This window comes from Lissotriton helveticus, chromosome 4_1 (genome assembly GCF_964261635.1).
Source record: "Lissotriton helveticus chromosome 4_1, aLisHel1.1, whole genome shotgun sequence".
Classification (NCBI taxonomy): domain Eukaryota; kingdom Metazoa; phylum Chordata; class Amphibia; order Caudata; family Salamandridae; genus Lissotriton; species Lissotriton helveticus.
Genome location: NC_136063.1, coordinates 1,819,499,207 through 1,819,517,876, shown reverse-complemented (window position 1 = coordinate 1,819,517,876; position 18,670 = coordinate 1,819,499,207). Strand labels below are relative to the sequence as shown.

Here is an 18,670-nt window from a genome sequence, read left to right as displayed (position 1 = left end):
TGTCATTTTCCGCCTTCCACGCCACTTCCTTTTCCCAGTATCCCATCGTGAGACAAGCGTAGTTTGGACTAAAGGAAAAGCCCATTGCTGTGCCATTTCTTTGCCTATATAGTTCATCACCAAAGAGAATTTTTTTTTTATTCAGACAAATTTCAATCATCTGTCTGAGCATGATGTTGTGATCTTGATATGTTATATTTCTCTCCTGTAGAAAGAAACTGCACGCTTCTATTCCAAAGTCATTGTCTATTGTTGTATATAAGGATACAACATCCATCGTTGCCAACAGATAAGATTCCTGCCAAGGTGTATTCTGTAACATATTTAATGTCTGTAGTATCTCGTATATAGGAACCGAGTTGTTTCACATACGGTTGTAGGAAGTAATCAATGAAGTTAGCTAGCGGTTCCAGTAAAGAGCCCCCCGCCGATAGTATCAGTCGGCCTGGTGGCTTTTTTTGATCCTTATGCAACTTGGGCAAGAAGTAAATTGTTGCCAAAATAGGATAATTCACAGTTAGATATTTGCACTCTTCCTCATTGATTGATTAGATTTTTCATAGTCCATTCCTGAAGTTTTGCATCCAGCATTTCCTTAATTTCTTTTGTTGGGTTCTTTTTAAGTTTCTCATAATAAGTGCTATTCCAAAGTTGTCTATGGGCTTCAAGGACATATGCTGTTTTATCTTGGATTATGATGTTACCACCCTTGTCAGCAATTTTGATTTCTATGTTGTCATCATTCATCAGGTTTTTCAAGGCTTCTCTTTCCTCCTTGGTCAAATTGTCTTTATAGGTTTTATTTTTTATTTTATACACATCTTCAATTACAGCTTCCTGAAATAAATCAACTTTTTACCCGGTGCGAGTTGTGGATAGAATTTAGATTTTGGTTTCAGCCCACTCAGGCCCCCTCCTTTTTGTTCCACCACTTCGTTCAAATTTATTTCATCCCCTTCAATTACATCCAGGTTCAGTAGTGTCAGATAGCTTCCAGCATCTTTGGCTTGTAAGCCCTCAATGATTTCCTGTGGTTTCTTTCGTGATGTCACATTTTCGTTTTCTGCAAAAAACTTTGCTAATTTGATTTTGCGAAAATAGAGGTAAAGGTCTATTCTTACTTGTGCTAAGTACATTCTTTTTGTTGGACAAAATTGTATTCCTTTTAAAAAAAAAAAAAAAAAAGGAATACAATTTTGTCCAACATAAAATTGTATTCCTTTTTTTTTTTTTTTTTTAAATGTGCAAGCTGATCCGGATCAACATCGATAAAAAACAAAACTAAAAAATGGATCTAAAAAAGAAAATAAATGCTAACTTTGAGATATAAAGAAAAGAGGGAACAAACAAAGAAAGAAAAGAAGAATCAATAAAACGAAAGGGGCAAAAGTACATGAAGAAATTCCACAAGAAGTTAAGAAATGAAAACTCCTGAAGAGGATGATGGAATAATGACATAGCCCACCAGAGGGCATTAAAATGAACACATATAAATGAAACTTCTGAAAATGAAATGTGATAAAAAACAAAATGAGAAATCTTTTTGTACAATGTATACTATGCCAAGAATAGTATCGATGTTGAAATTGGGACCAGCTTACAATGATGAACTTAAGCATAAGTTTACACTTTTAAATAAAAACTACAGCCTCCAGAATGCTTTGAGCTAAGAGACACACGAAACAGGAAATGAAATGATGTGACTTTAAAAAGGACTAACTTCCTGGGATCAGGTGATCGTGAGCAAGGGAGAGGTGCTCCCGAAACGCGTTGGTCAGTGTTTGTCTGCATAATGCTAAATTGAAGGCTTTAAAAATAGCAAAAACATTTGAGAACGTTAGTTCGTCCCATTATTCCTTGCCGTCAAGGGAGGTTTGTGTACATATATATATATATATATATATATATATATATATATATATCTCTATCACAGTCCTACACGGAGCCCCCAACTCTTCAGGGCGGCCTCTGTTAACACAATGGGCATGGAGCAGCCCATCAAATGCCAACAGCAAACAACACTCAGAGGCCCATTTCTGAGACGAAGCGTTTAACCCCTTCAATGCTGCCCGAATTCCTCTGCCGTGCTGAAGGTTCTAAAGAACCTATGGACTCATGACAGAACGGTTCCGTCGTGAGCACAGGCCAACAGACGCTCATGATGGAACCGTTCCGTCATTAGCACCGAAGGGGTTAATCCACAGGTGACAGCGCAATTTTCCATATCTCTTACGCGTTTCGGCATGAGCCTTGTTCACGGGAGGAAACGCCATAACAAAGTGCTTTGTCCATGTCATTTTAAATAAAGTCACATGACCATAAGTAAAAACTGCATTTCCCATAATGCAAGGTAATGTTATATATATCTATATCGGGGAATGTTTGGTTGCAGGCAAACTTCAGGTTAACCACGCGTGTAAGGAACTTTTCCTCAATGAAACGCAGCTTTTTGCAGTGCACTCTACAATGCAGCACTGAAAAAGCTGCATTTCATTGGCCGATGTTAAACACTATGAACATATCAACTGTGGTTTTGTTGTTTCTTTTTAGGTCTCACCTACGCAGCGCGCATGCCCTGCATAGGAAAAGACCTTTAGCTATCGATTCGGTTTTGCAGGCAAAAACGTGCATGCGTTGCTTTGAATGGCAACGCGTGCACGTTTGGCGATTCCCTTGCGGGAGCAGCTTTTAAAACATCTGTTTGCAATTAACTTGCAAACAGATAGTTTAAAGCTCGCTCCTGCAAGGGAATCGCGCCACTTCCCCTTTGAGCCTCTCGCATATTTTTAACGTCGCACGTTCGCTTCACTTTCAGCGGTGTGAGACACAGCTCATTTAGGACTTGTGCCCTGCCAAAGTTTCGTCCTAGGAACTAGGGTATACAAGGCAAGTTATTAATTAGCCTCGGTGCTCTTGTCAAAGTGTTCATATAAATCCGATAGGCGCTCGAACCAGTTTACATTTCAAGTGAACCGATATGCGAGGCACGTTTCCAAAGCCTCATCATTCTCACACACTCACATTTGAACAAACACACACTTCTTACCCGGTTACTTTGAAGTGCTGGATAGGCGAGGAACCGTGGGAAGCGGTGACATTTCAACTAGACGGGCATTTGCAAGGGATCATGGGATATGTATTTTCATTCATATGTCATGTCAAAAGAAAGCTGGATTTGTCGCAAACCGGAATGAGTTCAAGATTTTAGGATGATGGTGGAAAAATAACAGCGAGCTGGTATTGCTGGCAACAACATGCGCCTAATATTCACGCTGCTTGTTGATATAGGAGGATCGCACTGGATGTTATTTCAAGTATAGAGGCATGCCGGAGTAGCATCAAAGTACCAAATAAATATTGTGTGAAGCATTTCCAAATGCCAGATATCTTAAGACATAATGTTTATATCTACATAGAAAACTGTAGCGTGAAGGTATGCACTCTTTTGTTAGAAATAACAAAATATCGATGCAATATGGTACTTTCAAATAAGTATCCAAATGCAAAATTCAACCCATAAACAATAAAATATGACAAAAACACCCACCAAGATTCAGGATATCCATAGTGACTTTCATGTACCAAGTTATTACGGGGTTGTATACAGATATTTCTGACTTAATAAATAAACCCTGTGAAAACAGTAAATAACCACATATGGCATTAATGTCCAATTGTATGCCAAAGTGGAGACAGTAACAACAAGCATTGGCAAAGCCAATAAGTCTTGCCTTTAGGACCTTATAAGTGTTTAGCCATGCAACACTTGATGTTGTTGCACCAAGGATATTGTGCTGATAACTAAACACTTATATGGTCCCAAAAGTGAGACCTATTGGCTATGCCAATGCTTGTTCTGATTGAGTGGTACAAAAGGGGGTGGTAATGGACGGAGCATCTGAACCAATCAAACACTCACACCCAGTCAAAAGATCTGGGTTTAATCCATCACCGTTCTTTAGCCCACTCTGCCACCCCAGTTCAGACATGGCTATATGCAAATCAGTCTGACCCTGTGCCTCATGGGAACTGTCCAGCCCGAACTGCCAAGCCATGCCTTCCCTGGACCGGAAACAAGCTTTCGAGGACTGGTTTCTGGCATTAGAGCTGTCTTCAGCCCGGCTTGCTTGAATCCAGTGGCAAAGTGAGCAAGGGACTCACGTCTGAGCATACACTGCCACACTTATGGCGGCCAAAAGTGGTACAAAAGGGGGTGGTAATGGACACTGCTACATTGCAAACGGTGAGACTGTGCAACCAACCATGAACATTTGGGGCAGTTTTTCGCCCCCAGCGTAGGGCCACTTCTCTCCTTGCTAATAAGACCGAGTGAAGAAAACTTGCTGATTTTTTGAGGGAAGGTAATTGTGTATCCCAGCAGAGATACTTCTGGAATTGGGGTCAGGGGAATCTGACCCAACGTGGGTGGACCTTTTCCCAATAGTTCTGCAGGTTTGGGCATGTCCAGGAGAGGTGTGCAAAGTCCCCGTGTGGTGTGGAACATTTGCGACCGTTGTGTGGCTTGGATGGGTCTATTTTGTGAGCCAGTGCTGGAGTGAAATAAATGCGACGCAGGAATTTAAAATGTAGGAGTTTGTGTCTGCTGTTCAGTCACGCAAGACTTCTCCCTGAACAGTAGTGAGCCCATTTCTCATCAGTGGTCGTGGTTCCCAAGGCTTTTTCCCATGCGCTGCAAATTTTGCTGTTCTGTACAGGCTCCAGCGAGGCACATGCTTTGAGATCAGATGTGTGCTGTCCGATTTTCTATGACCAGTGTGAAAGGGGGAAATGAGACTGGCTCAAGTGGGAAGTCGGGAAAGTTGAATGTATTGCGGAGTGGATGCGAATTTGTCCATGATGCGACAAGGGTTAAAGCGTGCATCCTCTGTGGGGGAGAAAATGTGGCCGTCCAGATACAGGTCCCCCCTGTCTCGCTAGATCAAATTTCGTCGGAGTGCGCTGCAACAGTCTTTCACCTGTAATGGGGATTAGTCGAGGGTTTACGACCGGTAGGGCGGAGGAATATAACCTCTCTGTTACAGTGATCCAGCATAATTTATGCCATGCCCAGCTCGTGGAGGAGACGGTTTGAATGTTGAGTGGGTCTCTAGGGAAACCCGTGGGAAGGACAGTCGAGAGGCGCTCAGGAAGTACCAGGTCCGCCTCAGATAGGGAATCCAGGCATCAGGATGACATCTACCCTCTACTTCATCATAACAATTCCTTGCTGTGGTTTTAAGGACCTACTTTTTAGAGACCAGTGTCCCGGTCAAAAGAGACACAAAGGGCATTTTAAAAGTTGTATTGTACACGCACTTCCCATTGTTGCAGCCCTTCTCCCCCATTAAGCTGTTAACATGAAGTTCATGACACTCCTATGTGGGGTCCCACTCCTCCTACAGCAACCTTTTACTACCGATCTGTGCATTCGGACCAAAGACACCTGCTGCTCAGCTCTCGCATCTTCTAGCCATTCCCCCCATCTCCCTACTTCTCGCTCACAAACATGCGTGCCTTATTTCTTAAGAGGCCACCCTCACCACACATGCAAGCACATGGGTGCAGTTGCTAACTAACTTTTCTGTTTAATCCACCCACCCCTAAATTAATGTCTATGCACTGTTTCTGTAGTGAAAACCTAGAAACTGACTGCATGGCCCAGCGTGTAGTAATTGTATAGCTATTCAGTTTCTGGCGGCACAGCAGCCAGGATAGTGTGCTGCATGGCTAAATACTTATAAGGTCCCAAAGGCGAGATATATTGGCTATGACCTTCCCCTACCGTTTAAAGTTAAAATGATCACTTCCAGCACAAGTGATCTGCCTTTAAAGTTTAGCTTCTGTACAGGATATAAGCCTCACTATATGCTTTTACTCCCCACTCTCACTGTATAATTTATGCAAAAACATGAATAGGAAAGGAGTACATTTTAATTCCTACATTTGCACCCGGTGTCCCTCTTGTCTATGCTGTCATGTTTCCTTGGCTAAAACTGCTCTCATTGTTTTGCAAGTATGGGGTGTAATTATATGAACGTGTTTGTTGTGGTGTTTTAAGTGTCGCTATTATTTTCTCTCTTCCGACGCGAGCGATGTGCTTTCGGGTTTTTTTGCTTCTGTAGAGGGTATAAGCTTCTATTCCTACCACCTCCTACTTTTCCACTGTTTTCTCTCCATTCTCTTTCCTTAACTTTTTAAAAAGGTCGAATCGCGTCACTGCAAACAAAAAAAATAAACTAAAAAGCATGCTCATTTGCAATACCAATAGCTCCAACTCTAACTCCTGTGAGACCTATTGCATTGCAAATACTCGTGTTTTTTTGGTAGGGAAGGTGGCTGAAACTTCTTGAACAAACTAGAGTTGCTCTAGTTATTGAAATGCAAAAGCATCAATTCTTGTTTTTAATCTTGCATACAGACCCATATTAAAGATAAAAACCACAGTACCGTGTAGGCAATTTTATATTTTAGAACCCCACCCCATTACACCAGTGCTCCCTCGAGGTCGAAGAAAAAAAACACACTTGATAAAGCTTGCATCAGTGAGAAATCTATGATGAAGCATGCCACTGTAATTAGCAGTGGGTGAGAGTTATTTCTCCTAAAGGGAAATCTTTTCCTGGGTGTGTTTAGGGAGTTCTCATGGCCTTAATTATTGGGTCAAGCAAATGATATAATCTTGATGATGCACTACTTTTACTCCAAATTTGACTTCTTACTACCCTATTCTCTTTCTGAACCAAGTGACGTTCGTACTTAAACGTGATACCACACTCCTGCAGTTATTTTGCACCTGTATGTCTTTTTCCACCAAAATGTGTTGGTGCATACATTTTAATGATATATATTTTTGGTTTGGCACCTAAGTTTCTCGACTCTTTTTGGTTGCAGCATGGGTCATTTTGCTCATTAATATTTGATAACTTGCTCTTAAATGTGATTTGTGATCCAAGAAGCTGGAGACCACTCCCAAAGAATCCTGTCCTTACTTGCATATTTAAACACCGTTCTAATATCCCCAACACCAAGCTGACAGCCAACCCCAGAAGCCTTAATTCATGCCTATTACTGGTATCTCAATTATTTTTTTTAAAATAAAGTAACATACCATTTGTGGACAGACATTAGTCTGATAGAGCTCACATAATGAGACAAGGGTCTAAAAACAGGCTAGAGCGGAAGACTTTGGCTTAATCCATTTTGTTCATCAATCACCTTCCTTACAGCATCTTGCTCGTGTAGCAATTTTACAAGCCCGCCCAAGTAGTAGTTTCATTGTTCTTAACCTATAGACCTTGTTAATGCAAAGCCAGGGTAACTGGTATTATGCGATAGTACAGCTGCGCGGAATTTTGCATATTTATAATTTTGCCACATAATGCATCATCTGCTGCAGCTTTTAACAACAAATGTTGTTTTCTCTCTCAAACGCTTGAAAAGTTACTTAAACCCCAGCGGCACACGTTACCATGCAGTGGAAGGCCTTTTGCAAGGGTTGACTGTTCAACTTTCTGTTGCTTATTGCTATATTTGGGTATTAAACTAGTACTGATGAGGTGCACCCAATACCCAGACAGTGCTAAACATGTGTTTAAATCGTTCAGAATAATGAAGTAATGCTATTAAATGTGCCGCATCACCCTGCGTAATTTGGCCTTCTCCTACCGCATAATTCCAGTGGCCCTGTACATAGCCATTTAATACAGTAAGAAGGGGCTTCACATTTTGTATCCCTTCTTAAAGATCTTTGTGGCCAAACACCCCAGGAAGGGGGTTTACATTCTTTAACACTAAGGGGTCATCCTTACACAGATTTCTAGTTTAGGGAGAGTTTAATGAGGTTCGGTTTTCTTGGTTTGTAAATTTAATCTAATTTTTGTGTGGATTACATTTTCCTTTTTAAATTTGAAAAGACTGGCTTCGTAGTAATTGTATGTGATGTTTCTAACTCTCGCCACTACTTTTGGGAAGCTTTGGCCTCCACTGTAATTATATGGTAGTCGAGTCGCATCATAAAGCTTTAGGGGCGGGTTTCCTATCAGTTCGGAAAAATAACTACTGTTGTTGTCCCACTTCTCACTTGCATGCTGACAAAGATTAGGTGAGCAGCACTGCAGGTACACAGTATATAACCTTATTCTTGACAACCGATTTCTCAAGGTCGCTCGCGACCTTGAGATGTGGGACAGGACTTTGCTTTCAGTAAACATTGGTGGAACTATGCTTTTGGTCAGTTGAGGCGAGATTGTGCTGTTCTTAAACATTGGTGGCGGCGTCCTGCTTTCATTTTGAGAACACCATACGAGAGTAATGTTTTAATACACCGAAAATATTTGAAAAAGATATTTTCCCAGAAATTTGACCTTCTGTTCAGATTTTAAGTTAATTCTTAATTGCTAATAATAATTTGTTTGTTCTTTGAACTTGAACATTTTTCCTTTACTTCTGCACATTCTTGATTTGTTTCAGTTAACTGCACTGTTTTGGATGCCTGTGCACAATCCTTGCCCGTGAAAAGTCTAATAATATTGTTATTAGTATCACATCTGCCTTATTCCACCATACTTTGTAATGGCCCTGTGTGACATGACCACTGCCCTCTGAACTCAAGCGCCCAGTGCAGCGCGCTCTTGTTTGATACTTCCGGCTAGGCCGCGCACAAGCATGGGTGACCTGGATGTTTCTAATTTTATTTTTTCCCTTCTTCCAGGGGCTCGGGCTGTGTTCTGAGAGATGTCTTGCCCTGCTCAGACGACGGCGCAGGGCCGGGAAGCATTCAGGGTGGCGTCCTCTTTGTAAGAGCAGGCCTGCTAGGCTGGTTTTAAAAGGAAGCCTTGCACGGAGAAGGCGGAGCCATGTCGGTTATGATGGTGAGGAAGAAAGTGACCCGCAAATGGGAGAAACTGCCTGGAAAAAACACGTTCTGCTGCGATGGAAGGGTCATGATGGCCCGCCAGAAAGGAATCTTCTACCTGACGCTGATACTAATCCTGGGAACCTGCAGCCTCTTCTTTGCTTTCGAGTGAGTTCAAAGGCCAGCTAATTGGATCTTGTGTTCAGGTCTTCTCCCAGGGTTTAATGCTCTGGCCTTTGGTTCGGTTATTTGTGCCCGCCAAAGATGACCAAGGATTCAGGAGTTATATGTATATTTTTTTATCCATGGCTACCAATATTGCAAGGTTTGAAATGGCGTTTTTGTCCAAGGCACTCTGAAGTTAGTTTTCTTTTTTTAAAGAGTCCATCCACTGGATATGCCTGTTCTTGGTGATTGTTGGAGATGCAAGATTGGGTGAAAGCCAATTTTTTTCTCAACGCCGAATGGCCCCTCTATATCATGAAACTTATAACACAAACATTGTTTGATAGAGCTGGTTACTGAGATTTGTGTTGTCAACAGAAGTTGCTTTAATATGTATCGTTTTGATTGGATACAGAGCCTGGTTGTCTTTAAACTGATCTTTATTTTGTACATTTAGGTTGTGCGGTTACATTTTTTTTGATTGGTAACTTTTGAAATGTATCTTCGTCTGGCTTAAAATAAGGGTTTCTGGATTATTTCAGGATTTTGGAGAGCAGCGGAATAGCTCGAGGAGTTGAACGCTTTCACATAAGATTTATGTGCTCTGCAGGTCACAGGTTTGAATTGTGGTAGAACGGCTTACACGTTCCTCCCACTGAGTCTCCTAAAGAGAGTACCATTGAATTTGCTAGTCATAACCGGTTTTATGAAGAACGCTACAACATAGCATGTTGTGACATCAAGCAATGTAGAAAACATTATGATGATTTAACCTCAACCATATCTGCTATAGATTGCCAGTTTTTAAAACTTGAAAACGCACTATTTTGATCCCTGTTGCAGTACTTGGAAATACCAATGGTTAAAATTGGTTCTTTTAAAGAAAATCTTTTCCTGCCACCATAATTTTTCCCTTCTACCCTCTGCTATGTCGTACTGCACTCCTGGGAGCGGTGGCTTTTATTTGTACACTCAGTCTACAGATATTTTTGGGCAGATTGTGTCTAGCGAGTTTTAAGAGCGTGGGATCTGGGTTGGAGCATATTATCATTCAGGATGTGCACACCTGAGTGAAGAGAAGACTATCCTGTCACTTGATCAGTATGTCAATCATTTGGGTCACATTTTTAAGATGCGTGCTCCTATTATTTGCAGAGAATATTAGTAACCACTTAGTCCATTTGGACTCATGGTCGAGGAAGGTTGTTTACAGTAAATGGTGATTTTCTTTTTTTATGAATCTAGCCTTTCACGGTTTATAAAAATACATCTTTTACTATATAAATGTCATGCATTATTTTTCATGCTTAGATTTTTACATTTCCTCTTTTATCTCTATATGTGTGTGTGTGTGTGTGTATATATATATGTATATATATGTGTGTATATATATATGTATATATATGTGTGTATATATATATGTATATATATGTGTGTGTATATATATATATATATATTCACTGAAAAAACCATAGGTTATAGACCATATATAGTTAGGAATTTGCATTTACAAAACCTTGAAAATTCACTGAAAAAACCATAGGTTAGAGACCATATATAGTTAGCTGGACATTTTATTGACATAAAACCAATGAAATTCCATATATAGTTAGTTGCACTAACTATATATCGCGCACCCGCAATCCACTGCTGATGATGTCACATATTACATCATTCATGACATGGTCAGTGACATCACTGATGACATCACTGATGACATCTCAAATGACATCACTGATGACATCTCAAATGACATCACTGATATCATCTAGTGTCTGTGTGTTTTTGTAAAGTTTAAATATGTTTTACATATTGAAGAATGAGTGGATGTATGGAAGACTGAGTGTGTGTGTGGCTGGCTGGGAGGTGTGTGACTCTGTGCATATCAATGTGTACTTGTATCAGTGATTGTATAAGAGAGTAAGTATGTGTTAGTATATGTGTGAAAAGTATGGTGTTCTGTGTTTAACTGTATAGATGAGGAAATCGAAGTGTGATTGATTCTTCACAGGACTGACTAGGTGTATGAGTGCATATGATAGTGTTGTAATAATGAGTGACTGTATGTATGAGTGATTGTATGGGTGAATGAGTGAATGTGTGTGTAGACGTAGGAATCAGTGAGTGCGTATGTAGTAACTGGTATTGGTGTGTCATGATGTCATCAGTGATGTCATTTGAGATGTCATCAGTGATGTCATTTGAGATGTCATCAGTGATGTCATCAGTGATGTCACTGAAGTATGGTGTTCTGTGTTTAACTGTATAGATGAGGAAATGGAAGTGTGATTGATTCTTTACAGGACTGACTAGGTGTGTGAGTAACTCCATGGATGAGTGGCAGTATGTGAGTGTCTGCATAGGTGTATGAGTGCATATGATAGTGTTGTAATAATGAGTGACTGTATGTATGAGTGATTGTATGGGTGAATGAGTGAATGTGTGTGTAGACGTAGGAATCAGTGAGTGCGTATGTAGTAACTGGTATTGGTGTGTCATGATGTCATCAGTGATGTCATTTGAGATGTCATCAGTGATGTCATCAGTGATGTCATTTGAGATGTCATCAGTGATGTCATCAGTGATGTCACTGACCATGTCATGAATGATGTAATATGTGACATCATCAGCAGTGGATTGCGGGTGCGCGATATATAGTTAGTGCAACTAACTATATATGGAATTTCATTGGTTTTATGTCAATAAAATGTCCAGCTAACTATATATGGTCTCTAACCTATGGTTTTTTCAGTGAATTTTCAAGGTTTTGTAAATGCAAATTCCTAACTATATATGGTCTATAACCTATGGTTTTTTCAGTGAATTTCATTGGTTTTTTAAAAGCTAATATCTATAGCTGTAAAATATATTCTTTATTACGTGACGTATCACGTAGCCACGTGAGACGCCTCATGACGCGTCGCATAACCGTGACGTATCGGCTCTGCAGCGCAAACAAAACCCGTAACGTAAGCGTGCCGGAGCACGCTTACAGATATATATTTTTTTTTTAACCTTAATTAGACAAAATCCACACGTGCACATATCTTGAGGCCTTGCAAAAGCACATCAAACAAACAGTCCCTACAATTTTGCCAAGTTTGCTGGAAATCTATTCCCTTCATTTTTTTTTACTGTTTCTCTTGGTTTTCCCCTTGTTACGCTTACCGGGACGCTACCCGGTACGCGAACCGGACGCTCCAAAAACACAAGATGGCGGACTCCCGTTACGCTGCCGGTTAGCTGCCCGGTTCGCGTACCGGGAAGCGCCTCTACCGCGAAAAATCGCGGGGGACTTTAATATCCCCCTCATCAATCCTAGGGGGTCAGGAGGGGTTTACCTTGCCCCCTTTCCTTCATTTCCCCCTTCTTTTTTCACCACATCTTGTCTCTCGAACCTACCGAGAGACAAGATGGCGGCCGCTCCGGACTGTTTACAATGTTGACAGCTACGCTGCCGGTTAGCTGCCCGGTTAGCTGCCCGGTGAGCTGCCCGGTGAGCTGCCCGGTTCGCGTACCGGGACGCGCCTCTACGGCGTAAAATCACAAAAATTTATTTTTTTATTTTTTGCCCCGCGGGGCACTTTAATATCCCCCTCATCAATCCTAGGGGGTCAGGAGTGGTCTACCTTGCCCCCTTTCCTTCATTTCCCCCTTCGTTTTTCACCACATCTTGTCTCTCGATCGTACCGAGAGACAAGATGGTGGCCACTCCGGACTGTTTAGAATGTTGACAGACACCGGAGAGCCAATCAGCTTCGCTTCGCGAAGTTCCGTTACGCGTCAGGTACGCGAACCGGGGCGCTAACCGGAGCGCTGTCACAGATATATATATATTTTTAAACGTTAATTTCTCAAAATCCACTGGAGCACATATATTGAGACATAGCAAAGGCACGTCGGGCAAACCATATCTACAATTTTGCCAAGTTTCATGTAAATCTATTCAGCCGTTCGAGCTAAAAGTGAGTCCAACCGCCCTATGGAAAAATGAATGGGAAAAATGCGTTTTGGGACCCCCCTTTTTTCTCGGCCCCCCCTTGACGAAACCCCCCCAAATTTTCAGGGGCTGCTCAGAAACAAAATGTGCCATTTTCCTGAAAATGTCAGCCAATTCCGTCCACAAACGCCAAAGTTATTAGACATAGAATTTTCAGAAATCCCATAGAGAAAAAATCCTAACTATATATACCCACTGGCTATCGCCAGTAGGTAATATACATATATAAACATATATAATCTGCATATCTATATAAATATAAATGCATGCATACATATACATATATGCATACATATGCATGTTATTTACATGAAAGTTTTAAAAACACTAATAAAAGCAAAGCTAAAAAGCCACCTCCTTACAAACAGAATGGCTTTAACTTAAACGAGGGCGAGATCTATTGCATTTTCAATGCTTGTTTACTTTGGTTCTATCAAGAAGGCATTCAGATGTGTCACACATTTGCCATAAATTCTGAATGTTAGCACTCTAGTTGCTCATTAGATCACTGTAGTAAAGCTAGTGCTCACCAGGGAAGTCTGCTGCTAATCATGGTTTGCAGCCATTTTCCCGCATTTTTTATCCCGCAGACTTTCAGTCCGCGTACCATTATCCCGCAAGGTCATTGACCTCGCATACCATTATCCCGCATTTTTTCAAAACGCATGTGCATTTATCGCGCATGCCTTTACAAAGAATTACGTTTTAAAGGCATGTATGGTAAATGCATTTGCGTTGTGAAAACCACGATGACGAGAGAGGTAAGTGGGTTTGTGTTAATTTTTTCGTGGGTTAGTGATTGTGTAGTGTAGTGTAGTGTTGTGTAGTGTAGTGTTGTGTTAGTGTAGTGTAGAGTTGTGGTGGTTGTTTAGTGTAGGGTCATGCTGGGGGTAGTGTTTTAGGGTTTAGGGTTGTGTTGTAGTGTTTGCGTAGTGTAGGGTCATGCTGGGGGTAGTGTTTTAGTGTTTAGGGTAGTGTTGTAGTGTTTGCGTAGTGTAGGGTCATGCTGGGGGTAGTGTTTTAGGGTTTAGGGTTGTGTTGTAGTGTTTGCGTAGTGTAGGGTCATGCTGGGGCTAGTGTTTTAGGGTTTAGGGTAGTGTTGTAGTGTTTGCGTAGTGTAGGGTCAAGCTGGGCGTAGTGTTTTAGGGTTTAGGATAGTGTTGTAGTGTTTGCGTAGTGTAGGGTCATGCTGGGGGTAGTGTTTTAGGGTTTTGGGTAGTGTTGTAGTGTCTGCGTAGTGTAGGGTCATGCTGGGGTGTAGTGTTTTAGGGTTTTGGGTAGTGTTGTAGTGTTTGCGTAGTGTAGGGTCATGCTGGGGTGTAGTGTTTTAGGGTTTTGGGTAGTGTTGTAGTGTTTGCGTAGTGTAGGGTCATGCTGGGGGTAGTGTTTTAGGGTTTTGGGTAGTGTTGTAGTGTTTGCGTAGTGTAGGGTCATGCTGGGGGTAGTGTTTTAGGGTTTTGGGTAGTGTTGTAGTGTTTGCGTAGTGTAGGGTCATGCTGGGGGTAGTGTTTTAGGGTTTTGGGTAGTGTTGTAGTGTTTGCGTAGTGTAGGGTCATGCTGGGGGTAGTGTTTTAGGGTTTAGGGTAGTGTTGTAGTGTTTGCGTAGTGTAGGGTCATGCTGGGGGTAGTGTTTTAGGGTTTAGGGTAGTGTTGTAGTGTTTGCGTAGTGTAGGGTCATGCTGGGGGTAGTGTTTTAGGGTGTAGGGTAGTGTTGTAGTGTTTGCGTAGTGTAGGGTCATGCTGGGGGTAGTGTTTTAGGGTTTAGGGTAGTGTTGTAGTGTTTGCGTAGTGTAGGGTCATGCTGGGGGTAGTGTTTTAGGGTTTAGGGTAGTGTTGTAGTGTTTGCGTAGTGTAGGGTCATGCTGGGGTGTAGTGTTTTAGGGTTTTGGGTAGTGTTGTAGTGTTTGCGTAGTGTAGGGTCATGCTGGGGGTAGTGTTTTAGGGTTTAGGGTAGTGTTGTAGTGTTTGCGTAGTGTAGGGTCATGCTGGGGTGTAGTGTTTTAGGGTTTTGGGTAGTGTTGTAGTGTAGGGTCATGCTGGGGGTAGTGTTTTAGGGTTTAGGGTAGTGTTGTAGTGTTTGCGTAGTGTAGGGTCATGCTGGGGGTAGTGTTTTAGGGTTTAGGGTTGTGTTGTAGTGTTTGCGTAGTGTAGGGCCATGCTGGGGGTAGTGTTTTAGGGTTTAGGGTTGTGTTGTAGTGTTTGTGTAGTGTAGGGTCATGCTGGGGGTAGTGTTTTAGGGTTTAGGGTAGTGTTGTAGTGTTTGCGTAGTGTAGGGTCATGCTGGGGTGTAGTGTTTTAGGGTTTTGGGTAGTGTTGTAGTGTTTGCGTAGTGTAGGGTCATGCTGGGGGTAGTGTTTTAGGGTTTAGGGTAGTGTTGTAGTGTTTGTGTAGTGTAGGGTCATGCTGGGGGTAGTGTTTTAGGGTTTAGGGTAGTGTTGTACTGTTTGTGTAGTGTAGGGTCATGCTGGGGGTAGTGTTTTAGGGTTTAGGGTAGTTTAGTTATTTAGTGTATGCTAAAGGCATATTCGTTCTAAAAGTTTTCGTTATTTTAATTTGCGGCCTAATAGTACATGCGGGATTTTTTTTGCGGACTGATGGTATGCGGGATTTCGTCATATATTCGCTAATCATACTTTCTATGGCAAAATGAACCCCCTCATTTTGTTCCTTTTTAAATTAAATGTTTTAAGAGTTACCACTTTATTCCAATCAAGATGGCTTCAGGTGTGCCATACCTTTGTAATAAGTAGGACTGTTAGCACTCTAGTTGTTCTTTAGAACACTCTGGGACATTCTGTCATTGGGCTATAGTTGGGCTACATCTGGCTGATATTTGGGCTACATTTGTTTTTTTTTGTCTCTGGTGGCCATCTTTGGGCTACATTGGGCTACATTGGGCTACATTGGGCTACATTTGGGCTCCAACATATATATAGCCCAATGTAGCCCAATATATATTTTTCAAAGTTAATTTTCGTAAAAACCACTGGAGCCTATATCTTGAGACATAGCAAAGGCACATCGGGCTACCAGTCCCTACAATTTTGCCAAGTTTGGTGTAAATCCATTCAGCCGTTCAGGCTAAAAGTGAGGCCAACCGCCCTATGGAAAATTGCATGGGAAAAACACGTTTTGGGACCCCCCTTTTTTCTCGGCCCCCCCTTGACGAAACCCCCCCAAATTTTCAGGGGCTGCTCAGAAACAAACTGTTCCATTTTCCTGAAAATTTCAGCCAATTCTGTCTTCAAACGCCAAAGTTATTCGACATAGAATTTTCAAAAATCCCATAGGAAAAAAATCCTAACTATATATACCTACTGGCTATCGCCAGTAAGTAATATATATATATATATATATATAATTACCTACTGGCGACCGCCAGTAGGTATATATAGTTAGGATTTTTTCTCTATGGGTTTTTTGAAAATTCTATGTCTAATAACTTTGGCGTTTGTGGACGGAATTGGCTGAAATTTTCAGGAAAATGGCACATTTTGTTTCTGAGCAGCCCTTGAAAATTTGGGGGGGGTTCGTCAAGGGGGGGCCGAGAAAAAAGGGGGGTCCCAAAACGTGTTTTTAACATTGAGTTTTCCATAGGGCGGTTGGCCTCACTTTTAGCCCGAACGGCTGAATGGATTTGCACGAAACTTGGCAAAATTGTAGGGACTGGTAGCCCGATGTGCCTTTTGTAGGTCTCAATATATGTGCTCCAGTGGATTTTGAGAAATTAACGTTTAAAAAAAGATATATATCTGTAACAGCGGACCAGGCAGCGCTCCGGTTCGCGTACTTTACGCGCAACGGAGCTTTGTGAAGCGAAGCTGATTGGTTCTCCGGCGTCTGTCAACATTCCAAAAAGTCCGTAGCGGCCGCCATCTTGTCTCTCGGTAGGATCAAGAGACAAGAGGAGGTCAAAACAAAGGGGGAAATAACTATAAGGGGGCATAGTAGATCCTCGCTGACCCCCTAGGTTTGATGTGGAGGTTTTAAAAGGGCCCCGCGGGGCAAAAAAAAAAAATAATAATAATAATCGAACGGCTGAATGGATTTGCACGAAACTTGGCAAAATATTAGGGACTGGTAGCCCGATGTGCCTTTGCTAGGTCTCAATATATGTGCTCCAGTGGATTTTGAGAAATTAACGTTCAAAAAAAGATATATATCTGTAACAGCGCTCCGCTTCGCGTAACGGAGGTTTGCGAAGCTGATTGGTCATTCTGTCACTGGGCTATAGTTGGGCTACATCTGGCTGATATTTGGGCTACATTTGTTTTTTTGTGTGTCTGGCGGCCATCTTTGGGCTACATTGGGCTACATTGGGCTTCATTGGGCTACATTGGGCTACATTTGGGCTCCAACATATATATAGGCCAATGTAGCCCAATATATATTTTTCAAAGTTAATTTTCGTAAAAACCACTGGAGCATATATCTTGAGACATAGCAAAGGCACATCGGGCTACCAGTCCCTACAATTTTGCCAAGTTTCGTGGAAATCCATTCAGCCGTTCGAGCTAAAAGTGAGTCCAACCGCCCTATGGAAATGAAGGAAATGAATGGGTAATTTGTAATTAGCAAATAGCTAATCGCAAACTAGGAATGGTAAAGAATCGCTATTTATTCCTTAAAGTTCGCTATTTAGGAAATGCAAAAAACTTTGATGATACATATGGCGGTTCATCTCTAACAAGATAAGAAGCATAGGGATACATTTATGATGACTGGCGCATCACCAGGGATGTGTTAGTCATTCTGTGCCGCTGTTCCGTCACCTATGGTGTGCTGCATTTACAATGCGGCGCATCATGGGGCAAAAACAGCACAGATGCGTGATGTATCTGTGCCGTAAAGGTGGCGCATTGCTGGAGTTGTATCGCAAGTGTGATGAAGCTCCAGCAAGGGTCGGGGGTGCCCCTGTCGCAGGGTTTCTGTTCTCACACAGAACTGTGGACAGAGGATTGGAACCTCGGCGAATTAGGGTGTCCCAAAACTCACGTTAGTAATCAAACACTCCTTAGCAAGCTAGGTACAGTGTCACATTGGATATAACAAACTCTCAATGTTTAGACAATCCAGAATATGAACTTATAGTACCTCAGGATACGTGGAACTCATGAACAGTCGGTCGTTATATATTTCTTAGAAACCAGAACATGGAGTTAAGAAGAACACATGTGTATTTGAAATGTTTATTTACTAATGCCGTCTTCTCAGGCGTAGTATCTTAGATAATAGAAGTACACATATTATCAGTAGCAAAATTACCAGCATAGTTACTAGTACATAAAAAGCGAATGGTGACAGTATGTTAACATGCAGTAAATGAATAAGAGTTAGCAACACTTATAAGCAGCCGCGGGCCGTGGAGGGAGTTACGGTGGGGCAGGGAGGCGGGGAGGGGGAGGGGCAAGGTAGAGAGGGCTCCACCCTGCTTCTCCCCCTCCCCGCCTCCCTGCCCCACCGTAACTCCCTCCACGGCCCGCGGCTGCTTATATCTCACCCTCCCTAATACACATATTATATTATTTGCTAAGAAGGTCTCTTTGTGTTGGTTTAGGGCGTGCCCATACTTTAGTGTCTTAGATTTGAAGGAATCACATCAGCATACACCAGCTCTCTCTTCATGTGAACCGCATCAACTGTTGTGTATG

At 41.9% G+C, this 18,670-nt stretch overlaps 1 protein-coding gene across 1 annotated transcript in view; it reads left to right on the top strand.

The window, feature by feature from the left end:
* Positions 1 to 18,670, top strand: part of ZDHHC9 (zDHHC palmitoyltransferase 9) — a 301,663-nt gene that overhangs the window by 39,799 nt on the left and 243,194 nt on the right. The window contains exon 2 of the mRNA XM_078688445.1: positions 8,711 to 9,022. Within this exon, the coding sequence (XP_078544571.1) occupies positions 8,856 to 9,022 (167 nt within the window). The 5' untranslated portion in view covers positions 8,711 to 8,855. The remainder of the gene's footprint in view (positions 1 to 8,710; positions 9,023 to 18,670) is intronic.